This window comes from Labeo rohita, unplaced genomic scaffold, assembly GCF_022985175.1.
Source record: "Labeo rohita strain BAU-BD-2019 unplaced genomic scaffold, IGBB_LRoh.1.0 scaffold_606, whole genome shotgun sequence".
Taxonomy (NCBI): domain Eukaryota; kingdom Metazoa; phylum Chordata; class Actinopteri; order Cypriniformes; family Cyprinidae; genus Labeo; species Labeo rohita.
This window is the reverse complement of record NW_026129531.1, coordinates 8,087-20,678: the sequence shown is the minus strand read 5'-3', so window position 1 is coordinate 20,678 and position 12,592 is coordinate 8,087. Positions and strand designations below refer to the sequence as shown.

The following is a 12,592-nucleotide window of genomic DNA, read 5'->3' as shown; positions in this document are numbered from 1 at the left end:
CACTGTAACAGGAAACTGAGGCAGAAGATCAACTCTAGTTCAGAAAAGGAGGATGTAAGTATATTTACAGCATACCTAAGCACATGTATCTGTTCTTGATTGAGAAGTTACTCAATGTTACTTCTGCTTGTGCATGATCTGTACAGTTGAAGACAGTTGACTGTGACAAACACACAATAACAGCCTGTGTAAGTCAGTTCAGCTCGACACACAGCTACACACCTCCATGTTTACCACATTATGTCTGTTCACCGGCCCTGTCTGTCACCCAGCAAATATCAGACACACTTCTTGATGGAAACTTCTTGTGCATTTAAACTACTACTCTGTCACTTTTGTTCCATCTAATTAAAAATGTGTCTTTTTTTTTTTTTAATAAATGAAGAGCTATAAATATGCATGGTCACTATAAATGGCACAGCAGAGTTTTGATCTGTTGTTTGTGTTTCATTGTTTCATCTTTGTTTCCATCAGGTCTACAGTCTTCATACAGTTTCATAAACATGATCTTTTCTTCTCAAGACAGCAGTGTGTGTTTGTGTCTGACATTCATCACATGAGCATCTAAATAAAGGAAGATGTTTGTCACTCATATTCATGGATTAGAGAATCAGGCCTTTACAATAATAATGAGTACAGAGGATCTGTATGTACATGTGTATTTGCCCCCAAAATGCTGTTTGCTTATTTGTTTTGAAAAGGCAAAAAAAAAGGCAAAAACATTTCTGTCATGAATGTCAGTGTTAATAAAAGTTACACAAGTTATTTCATATCATTTAGCCATTATTATCATACTCTAGCCTTAGTTATCTCATGAGCTTGTTTGCTCAACTTTGGTTGAAATGATACTGACAGAATATTCCATGTGGGTTGCATCCGTGTTGAACATTGTAAGTGGACAAGTGAGAGTGTGAAAACGTATTTTAAGAGGTGGAAGAGACTGTTTTTGGTGTTGTTAATTAGATGTAAGTACATATTAACATAATGAATCGACCTGCGTTCTGTGATGTTCAGATTCTTCTTCATTTCACAGGAAACTAAAGTGGATGAAGATGAACTCTGACCTGTGAAACAGACCAGGGGGCTGTAAATATATTTACACAACAGGTCATTATTCAGCACATAAATGACATCTATTCTTAAATTCTGTGAGTGAGAAGTTAAAGTCTTGCAGTGTGTTTTCACCAATTTTCTGTCTTTCTATTTGTGCATGATCCACATATGGGTGAAGATGATCTCTGGCTGTGACAAACACACAGTAACAGTTTGTGTAATCAGTTGCTCAACTTGTCACACACCTACACACATCCATCATATTTACCACATCATGTCTATCACTGGGCCCCAAACAGCAGCTGCTGCTACAAAACACAACAAATATAACACAAAGTTGTAAAATTACTTATTTACATCTAGTTAACTTAATACTTATCACACTAACCCACTGTACTGCTTTCATTTTAAGACAGTAGAACAGAAGTTTTAAACTTTAATGTGCTTAAATAGATATCAAAAACACAGAAAAGATCTGACAGATAGGGTTAACAGTGATTGGATGGCAATTTATTGCAAAGAAGTTATTACCAAATGTGTAGAAATAATTTTAGGGCTATGTAATTGGCGGCCGCAGGCCCAATTCGGCCCACCAATCATCTTAATCTGACCTGAGGGAGAAGTATGCACAGGTTGCAGATATTGCTTGAATTGTTTTTGCACTAATCAGTTTATCCACAAGGTGGCAACACTGTATGAAGAGAGTGTAATAACTTCGAATCATTCATGATCCAGCTACACTTACAGCAGAAGTGATTATAAGGGGTTTTTATGACTCTTTGCGATCATCTTTCCTAATAATGTGCTAGTTAGCATGTTTAGTGGCTAAACGCAGCTAAATGCGGCTAAAGTAAACAGGCTCATCACTTCACAGAGAAAAGAGAGGGGCGGGGGTCAAGCAACCTTGACCAGAACAGGATGATTATTGCAGAGCTGATTTTGGCAAGATAAAAGGGTGTTGTTTTACACCAATATTGAGAATTTTAAACCAAAGTATATTATAGACTTTTTATTAAGACCCTAAAGAATCATATCAACTTGTGGAAAATGGGCATCCGATGACCCCTTTAAATAACCGTAAAGAGTTGGGAGAAAATTGAATATGTGTCAGATCCTCATCATGTGCCTCTGATTTTAAAGAGACAGCAGTGATTTTAAAGTGCAACCTGCTGAAGTCTGTCATTGATGGAAGTCAAGGAATAAAAGAAAAAGTGAAAAATCACTGGACTGCTCTAGTCGCTGATTAACTTTTGTAGCTTAAATAAAGATTAATCTGTATAGTTTATGCATATACAATTCATAGTTCATGTGAAGATTTTAAAATCACTTCAATTAAAAGTTGTTACATATTTCAGAGCCTATTAAATGTTAAAAATAATGGCTTTGCAAGCAGGATCAATGTTGGTATCATTCAATGGTGGTAGCACTTCATTAATAGGCTACTTGGTAAAGAGATGCCATTAAACACATATTTAAAATATACTGTCTTTATGCTGTTTCTACATTCATTTGGTGGTTCAATGTTAAATTCTGATAATATAAATATATAAAAATGTGATTAATTACAGAAAAATGTGTGATATTTTTTTTCATTGATTGATAGACAGCACTGATGTTAATGTTGGTAATATCCGTTTGTTTTACTGCTAAATATGCATTTCAGTTTAATTAATGGAAGGAAAGGAAAGGAAAGGAAAGGAAAGGAAAGGAAAGGAAAGGAAAGGACGTGTGGCCAAGTATGGTGACCCATACTTAGAATTTGTGCTCTGCATTTAACTCATCCAAGTGCACACACACAGTAGTGAGTAGTAGTGAACAAATGCACACACACACCGTGAACACACACCCGGAGCAGTGGGCAGCCATATTGCTATCGCTGCAGCGCCCGGGTAGTAGTTGGGGGTTCGGTGCCTTGCTCAAGGGACTCACCTGGGACTCGAACCCACAACCTTTCGGTTACAAGCCCACGGCTGCCTCCTAATAATTGTATAGACCCCCCACAAAGAGATTGGGATTACAAATTTTTCTAATTTTCAGTTTGGTAATCCCGCCCTCAAATGAATCTAATTGAATCATATTTGACACATTGCTGTTATAACTAACTGACAATATGGTCAGAACAGACTTCAAAAGTTATTGAGTTCTTACTGCAGGAGAACACAAGGTGGCGCCATAATAAACACTGAGCTGCTGTAACGCAACATTACCAGCAGGACAGATACAGGAGAGTTCTGCTGAAAACTGTTGCAACAAAAAAAAATAAAAAAAAAAGAAATGAAGAAGCATTTAAAGGTGACACTGGATGCAAAATTCACTTTTACATGGTGTTTGCATATAGTGTCTTAGCAGTGGGTGGACACATCCCCCCTACAATGCTAAAAATCCATTCCCATATTTTTTTTTTAACCCCAAAAAACCTAAACAGTCTCAATTTTCAAGCAGTTATGAAGTTCTGAGAGGTATGACATCATATTGCATAATCCCCACCCACATCCTCTGATGAACTGTCCTGTATTAGCATATTCCTGCCCTCAGCCAGTTGTATACTGTCCACCATTTTGTGGTAATTTGTTTTTGATGGTAATGCGTAATCGAATACACAAAAAACTGGAGAGATAGGTGGAGTGAGCAGTAGCTCATTATCATTTAAAGCACTGGTCTCAAACTCAGTTCCTTCAATTCCAGCTCTGCACAGTTTAGTTCCAACCCAAATAAACACACCTGATCCAGCTAATCAAAGTCTTCAGGATTACTAAAATTTTCCAAGCAGGTGTGATTTTGGAGCTGGTTGGAGCTAAACTCTGCAGAGCTGCGGCCCTCCAGGAACTGAGTTTGAGACCTCTGATTTAAAGAGACATGCACAGAAATGATTTGCTGTGAACAGAGCTGTTTTTGACATGTAGCTAGAAGCATAGAAACATAAGTACAAGTCTGGCAGTGTATGTATTGCTAAGCCACATATTCTGAGACAAATGTGCATGAAAAATGAACACTTTTTTCACTGAATCACCGTAAAACCAGTCATGGCAAGGAAAAAGTAACCCCCAGTTTACAAAAATAATTATTGACATACAAGATTACTGACATGCATAATTTTTCAGTAGTATTACAAGTTGTGTACAGTTGATGATGTTGTTTGTTTTTGGCATCTAACACAGCATTTGGACCTGGAAAGAGTGATGTGTGACTTGACAGCTGAATGCGGTTTATGTTGAATGTCACCTGACTAACTCACGGCATCGCTTGTCGCAGAAAGTGTTATTACAACAGTATGAACTGATTTTGATCTCTGTGGACTTTTATGGTAATCCGCTAGCCAGTAGTTTTTATTGTTTATTTTATTTTATTTTATATCCAGATATCAGTGAAAAGAAGAAAAATAAAAAATCTGCATATGTGCTGCACGTTGGTTATTATATCTTTGGTGTCTACTTTAAAGATATCTTGGGTAAAACAGCTTAAGTAAAGTGATGTAACCTGTTTCACAGAATACGGAATTTTGTTGCGCACAACATATGTTGAAGCCTGTTATAGCTCAGAATAAAAATGAGCTAACTGTGAGAAAGATTTGTCAGACAGTCAGAACTCAAAGTCATAATTACGAGAAGTAGTAGCAACTGAGAGGGATAAAAAAATCAAATCACAGTTATCAAATATCAGTTACCCTTCTTTACTCTGGGATAGAAACACACTTTTTGCTCTGGCTGTGGTTTTGTCTCTATAGCTATTTTAACATTTCTCAGTGAAGAGGTAGTCATATTGCTATTCTAAAAAAAAATGAAGTGATGTTTCAGTTTCACAGCTATTTTATGGCCAAAGGGTAAGGTGCTGCCAGTATGCACGAGTGTTTTTACTGGTTTTGCTATTTCGAGTGCCACTTGTCTTCACTATAATGATTAAAAATTATAGGTGGAGAGTGAGCCAACTCCAGGTTAAGGCTAAAAGCAGCCAAATCAATTAACTACAAACATCAGAAACTCGTCTTTTTAGGAAAGAACAAGACTTGGGTGTCATGTAGGCTAATAAAATATTTTTTAACGTGTCAATGAGTCTCACGCTGAATGTGTGAGAGTTGGCAGCCCTGGCAGAGAACCTTTCCAGAAGTGGACAACCTTACGAAATTCTTTTTTGTAGAGTACAGCTGTTTTTAGAAGAGTACAGCGACAACTCATCCAGGAAGTCACAAAAGACCCACAGACAACATCGTAGAAAATGCAAGTCTGCCTTGCATCAATAACTGTGACTATTTGAAAGACACTGGCCGAAAATGGCAGCCATGGCAAATTAAATAATAATCCAAAAAAAAAAAAAAAAAATGAAGGCTCGTCTGTGTAACTTGAAAGCATTTAAAATGCTGGATCATGTCTCAAGCATTGTAGACTTTCCCTCTTACCTTTTACAGTGAAATTACACACCTGATGCTGGCATGCCTAATTTTCTAAAACATCTTTACTGATGCAAACAACGACAGATTTCGGCATTATTAAATATACATAATAATGTTTTAATAAAAACGTGTACTTGTGTCTTTGTAGTGTGTAAATAGCACTTTATAAAAGCAAAAGGCAGTGCTGTATTATGAGTATAGTCACTTCGCTGTGAGTCATGCTGAACAACAACCTCCAATATTTACAATATAGTCTATTTATGGTGTTTAGTGTTTGTTGTAGGTCTAGATGCCCTCATATCAGGCAGTAAATTTGAAAGACACTCTCAGGATGTATGTGGGTACCGTCATGAACACCACACACTCTGGGACATGTTGCAAGGGTTTCTTATTACACCATACTTGTACCCACATCTTCTGCACATGCTAATGACAATATAGCTTAAATTATTCAGATGCACATGATCATTATACATTTGAATATACATGTATAATAAATAACTGCTGTTTAATCTGCAAATGAAACTATTCTTCTAACCAGAGCATATGAATATATACTGAATTATATACACCAGTACTTGTACTTCTACTACTAAACATAATGTGCTTTCTTAGTGAGTACAAACTGAAATTGTATATGCCTGATATGCATTCATATTATTAATACACTGTATACTGTTGTATTATGTGAACTGTTACGGTGTTCTTTTTCTAAGTGTTTTAAGGGGTACAAAACTTTGCACTGCAGAGGCACATGACACTTCTGTGCTGTGGTTGAGGTGTAAAATAGTTTCCAGCTAACTCGTAGGCTATCACAGAATAACTAGGCCACTGCTGTTGTGCTTTTGTTCCATACAATTGTATAAATTTATTATTGCTCACAAGCAACCCATGAATCACACAGTATTTCAGCACCTACTCTGCACCTGGTGAATATTCAGAATTAGAACAACTGTAAGCATAAACAAAAATACATAAAAACAAATTAAAAAAACATTTTACCTTGAAAATAAGTTTTAACTGCATTAAAGGCCTTTATCCTAATTTTGCAGAGGTACCAGATGTTGGCTAAACAGCAAAAGGTCTGGTCCACATTGCAGCTTATTCAGGCCATTATTTCATTATCGCCCACTTAAGGCCCTGACACAACAAGCTGACGGTCAGCCAACATTTGGGCTCTCATTGAGCAACGACCAACCCTGTTTTTGCTGTGTGTTCTGCACTGTCCGCATTGGTCAAACCATGTTAAGGGCTTTTTGGCTGGTTGAGCATGTTGAATTGGCACTTTTTTTCTCTCACTCATGTGCACAGTGTACATATGTTTGTTGGCTGTAGACTGTAATTCCTGCGGTGTGTTCTTTTTTGCCCAGGCAAAGCTGATGTGAGCCAACATCGCCATTTACTTTCATATCTACTAGTTCTTTGATGTCATTTTGGTGTGTACCAGCTTTAAGATGATTGAACACTGATTACTGTTTGCTGTGTGGTATACAATACAATCTGTTTTTACAAACATTGTTGTTCCCAACAGTTCTTTTAAAAATAATCAGATGTGCATTTTTACGTAAACTCAGCCAATCCAAAGAGTTGAGATTGAGAAATTGCTTTTCAGTGTTGTGTGCAATAAGCTTTAGTTGATCAATTAAATAACTGTGAGTGGTTTGGTGAGCAGATGCTCATGCCTCTTTATACTTACAGAATGTTACTATAATTAGTGTAATAATAATTATACTGTAATAATTAGTTAAGCTCCTGCAATGGTGGTTTAGTGGAACATGATTGTGGGAAACAGTTAACCTTTTATCAAAATATCATTGCTCTGTGCTCTTTAGGCCTAATAAAGACACTTCCTGTTTCTCTCTGTGGTTTTAGGTCAACAGATTTATGATTCCAAGATGATTGGTGCCATGACAACTTCCCAGACTGCAAATTTCAATTTTCATTTTTTTTTGTTTATGTTTTTGTTTTTGACAGCTCTACCACTCTTCTATATGATAATATTTACTTCATGAACACAGGATCTCACAAAGCGTAGTTTCAGTCTCAAACAACATGCCCACAGACCACCCACAGCCTGACTTCCATCTAACTGCCAAATGCTGTCTAAAAAAATCTTTCTAGCTGGCTTCTATGTAATTTCCAGTAGCGTGGTGAACTTGGAAATCCAGTCATGTTCATAAGGTATTGGGCTGCTAGATTTAGTTTGCCAGATTAGTGACATCAAATCTTTGAAATACATTCACAGTTTTGTTAAAGACACAAATAGTGTTTTCCAGCTTTACTTTTGTTCATAAAATAATCCTGATTACTTTCGGAAGAACAGAAATTATCATGAAGTTTCTGTTAATTTCTTTGCTGTTTTCTGTGCAACCAATTGAGAATTGTGAATTGTTGCTCTGTTGTGTTCTCTTATTGTGATATTAACTACTTGTGATAAACCTGCCCTTAAACTATCTATAAAAACAAAACAAACTGTGATTGGTCGCTTTATATATCGACCATATAGACATTTCCTGTGTTGGTGGGCAGATCTTCACCAGAAAAAGCTGCACTGTGGAGCACACTGCGTGCCATTAGTCAAAGATCTGGCTACTTCACACTATTATTTAAAAGTAGTTATATAGAGCTTTTAGTTTACTTTTTCAATATCATATTGTATATATTACAAAGTTTGTATGAATGCATGTATTTCAGTAAAAAAAAAGGTCCTAATATGATATCTATGTTTATTCGATCAATTTTTATTTGTCTTCTAAATTAGCTTTTTAAAAATATTTTATATAATCATCTCAGTTCAGCTTGTGTCCAATCACAATAACAAGAAATTAATGTCCATTATTAGAATTTGCACTTCATCTTCCTACATGAGACGAGCAAACACATCACTGACAAAACTGCACTTCCTCAGAATACTAAAAGTTTAAATGGTTGCACAATGGCAGCTTGTAGCAAATTGGAACATTTAAAATGATCTCTTAAAAAGATTTATTGAATCATTTTATTACTGTATTGACAATGACACATTATTGTTTTTTAAAATAGACTTGAACTAAAACAAGTCAATAATTAAAGTCAGGAAAAGAAATAGCAAGATATCTAAACTGAACCAACAACCCCTCAGTTACAAGCTAAGATCTGCAACTCATGTTGTAGTGGTTTTTGGTCTAGTTGATTCAAGTCTACTTCTTCTATGACGCTAAACCAGGCGGAAAACCTATACAACAGCTTAAGCACGTTTTCTTTCAACAGCTTTGACCAGTGGAACTTATTCAACCACATTGCATCATTTACTTACAAACCTGATCGTTCTACAGATCTTTCCATTATCACACAAAAGATTATTTTAATGAAGTATTACGAGTGCTGTGTTCTTAGTATAGTCTCAGCTGAAGTGGTGTTGTTAAGCATAAGTGCTTTATTGCACATTGTTTTTCACTTTTTTATTTTAATTTATTTTAGTTATATAGCTATGCAAATTCAAATGGCTCCCTTCCACTGAACAACACAGCCCATGATACTATGTTGATATGCAGAAACATAACTATATGGGATCTGCACAGTAATATGATGTAGAGGTGTTTTGCATAAGCATCCTGAACTGGAACCATTCTTTTTATAATTGGTTTTTAACTGTGGTGATCTTTGTATTCTTACATCCTTTTTTCATTTTCACCCACATTGAAGAAGTCCAGGCAAAACGGTGGACATGGTCCTCATTATAAGTTTTTCAAAGGTGCTTAAGTCTTTTAAAATTAGAATCAAGTACTTTTGTGAAAGAAGATAAAAATAGACAGTTGCATGTGTGTTAGCACTGGTCCCCATATGTTTTCTACGGTACAGAGGTCCTAGAATACAGGAAGTGTGTGGGTTATGAGGCTTGTCTCACAACTCATCAAGGAGGCTGTTTAAATGTGCACTACCATCTGAATTTAAATAAATATTAGTTTTGACAATAAGTAAATGTAATTCATTAAGTATGCACATGAATGTTTTTTGTGCCACTCACGCCATACTGTAAAACAATTTTACTATATTAGAACTTTAAAAAAAAATAGCTATAAAAAATTACAAGATTATAATAACTACTCTATAAGGCATTGACATATCATGCTTTCAAAGGTGATTATTATTATTATTATTATTATTATATGCAGATTTTATACATTTGTAGAGACTATATGGAATGTATATATATATTTTTTTAAAAAAAGGTAATAGTTTATCACACCACAGGACCATTTATAATTAGATAGTAAATGCAGACAATTTGTAAAAATGATGGGAAACTGTGGTGAACAAAAATGGTGAAATGGGGGTGTAAGTTCTATCGAATATGCATATGGATACAAATTTTAACTTAAAATCTTGATTGTGATTTAAAAAAAAAAACAAAACCAAAAGAAAAAAAACATATTATTTATCCACTACAGTGTATATCTCAACGATATAACTAATTAAAACACAGCTAAAACCTGCTGTACATATTCCTTACATGTGTCCTGTTCAAAGAGCAGCTGTAATAATCAGTATCTTAAGCTGTTTCACACTCTGATCATCAGGTTGCTCTCTGAGCTCAGTGGTTCTTGGTGGTGTCCCACTCTCATGTAACCACTTCCCCTCGTTCCTGTCTGCAGATTCTCTCAGTTGATCAGAAGTGCTTGAAATGTTGAAGGGAGAGTAAGACCTTATGCTGTCATGGAGGTTTTTCTAAACAGGATCCTGCATCTGAACTTGTGTGTCATCATATCTTTACTGACCAATGCAGGTATGCTGTATTTGTAACAATGTTTTTGTCATTGTAAGTTTGGTTTTCTGTTGTGTGTTCTTCTTGTGTCTGCTAGCAGTGGCTAAGGACATGAGCAACAGATGTGTCTCTTGAGCTTTTGCACGTGTGCATTTGCATGCATGTTTTACTGCCTGATGCACTTGCTGTAAAATTGCAGTGATTGTGATTTTCTGTCTTTTCATTAGATTATTCCAAATCTAATCAAGAGCAAAGGATTCGGCAACACATCAACAAAACAGTCTCTGTGGGGGAAACAGTTACACTTCACTGCAACAAAACCCAGTTTGATGATGATTTCACATGGAAAATCAACAACTCTGTTATTTTTAGGCAGGTCTCTGTTTTTAACATAACTAAAAAAAACAGCTCAAACAAGATTCACATCGACCCAGCAGATCCACGAGAATTAACTATACATCAAATACAAGTATCTGATGCAGGAAACTTCACCTGTTACCCAGCAGCAATAAGATGGACATTAACAATAACAGGTTATTACATCATTTCACTTATTTTTCTATTAACCAAAGCATTTTTATTATAGAAAAACTATATGTATGTTTGAAACTAGTGATTATAATACTAGAGTGCTGGCTGACTGTGTGTGTGTATGTGTATGTGTTTAACACATTTGTATCTTTTAGAAAACACAATCAGACCAGAATCGCCCATTCAAATGCCGTTGTACATCATCATCATTACCATCTCATGTTCTGGAGTCATTATGATCTGTCTGATCATCACCATCAGCATCTTCATCCACAGGTGAGAGACATTAACATATAAAGAAGAGATGAGATGTTCTCCAACTTTACTGCATTATCTTAATTTAAAACAAATTAAAGATGAACATGGTGAATAGAGATATGTAAAACTGAGAACATAGTATTAGTATTTGTGTTAGTACTATTAAACCTTTGACAAATGTGAGAACAGGCCATTTTCAAATATGAAATCAGAAAGCAACATGTGATATGTTTTTTTTAAAGGAGCTGTAAAAACAACAAACAGAGTCACAGAGAAATGGGACAGGACTTTGTGAGTTTTCCCTTTACATGAATAAATTACACAGTAATAAACTATTCCTTTCATGCAAACAATATTTCCTTAAATCAGTCAGTATTTGACTTTAATTTCTTATTTCACTTTAGTCTCAGGCACCGGCTAGAGGAAGGATACAGACTCAAAGCAGTCAGTACTTTGAGAGATACAACTCAATATATGGGCAAATATGATTATTTTTGTTCTTTTTGTTTTTGAGATTTCAGATTTTTAAATTTACCCTGAAGATTTGAAATCTTATCTTAGATATCACTGATATGCTCATACTCACCTGAATTCAGTATTATACAATTAAACATAAAGTTTATGAAATTCAGTCTCACATAACACTCATAGGGTATAATTGTATTAAATTATGTAGTATGTGATAAATGCAAGAGTGAATGAAGAAACTCTATAATGGAAATATTTGTGTTTTATATTTATGTATTTATGTGTAGTTTTTTGTGTACATATGTCAATACACAACACAACCTCAATCAAATGTAATCTGATGTATTTGTTATAAACAGCACCTTTTGTTGATTTTGATTATAAAAATGTAAAATTATTATGAATTAATAAAAATTAAAATAAAAATACAGTATAAATACATTCAATAAATCAAAAAAGGTGAGTTAACTAAAAACTATATCAACACTTGTTAAGTAAAATGTAATTAAGATATCCATCGTTAACAGAAAATCTAGCATCTTCATATTATTGGGTCAATGGGTCAGAAAATGTTGTCAACCTTCTGAAGGCAGAAAATCTGACTTCCTGGTCAGTAGAAAACCTTTATGTTTAGTTGGTTGAAGCAGTGATCATCATAAAGCACAGAAGCTGTAAAAATAGCTGTCAAAAGAGAGTGTAGTTGCTACACAGGCTGGTCAATATAACTACTGAAAGGTATGAAATTAAAATTAAAAATGAATCAAAGACGCAAGCAGGTTATGGAAAGACATGAATTATATTATTCCTCTAAAAATCTGTAATTTTAAGGGGCATATAGAATTAATTCAAATCCAGATAGCAAAATACTACGCAGACAGTGCCCCTTAGTAGATCTTTGCAAGTAATGCATTTTACAGTTTTTCTGAAATGCTAAAACACAATTTTTGAATCCATCACTCATTTTCTCAAAAGTTTAAACACAAATCCAAATGTTCAAACTAAATTCACTGAACTCCTGACTCTTCTGGCAAAATCAAACGATCACTTCAAAACCATTTCACCTGTACTCAAAATCAAACAAAGCTTGAAAATCATACACATATTAGTCAATACTATACACACTACAGAAACATTTTCACATTTAGCAAATT

General features: G+C 34.9%; 1 protein-coding gene across 1 annotated transcript; it reads left to right on the top strand.

The window, feature by feature from the left end:
* The first annotated feature begins 10,067 nt into the window (after nucleotides 1-10,067).
* LOC127161254 (uncharacterized) lies at nucleotides 10,068-11,528 on the top strand. Its single transcript, XM_051103890.1, has 5 exons — nucleotides 10,068-10,205; nucleotides 10,412-10,717; nucleotides 10,871-10,991; nucleotides 11,216-11,264; nucleotides 11,378-11,528. Exons 1-5 carry the CDS (start codon nucleotides 10,136-10,138, stop codon nucleotides 11,459-11,461), a joined length of 630 nt encoding a protein of 209 aa, XP_050959847.1. The 5' UTR covers nucleotides 10,068-10,135; the 3' UTR covers nucleotides 11,462-11,528.
* The last annotated feature ends 1,064 nt before the right edge of the window (nucleotides 11,529-12,592 follow it).

Coding starts and splice junctions, on each gene's coding strand:
- LOC127161254 (XM_051103890.1), top strand. CDS start 10,136: ATGGAGGTTTTTCTAAACAGGATCCTGCATCTGAACTTGTGTGTCATC. Junction 10,718..10,870: donor ATGGACATTAACAATAACAG/GTTATTACATCA, acceptor TGTATCTTTTAG/AAAACACAATCAGACCAGAA. Junction 10,992..11,215: donor ATCAGCATCTTCATCCACAG/GTGAGAGACATT, acceptor TTTTTTTTAAAG/GAGCTGTAAAAACAACAAAC.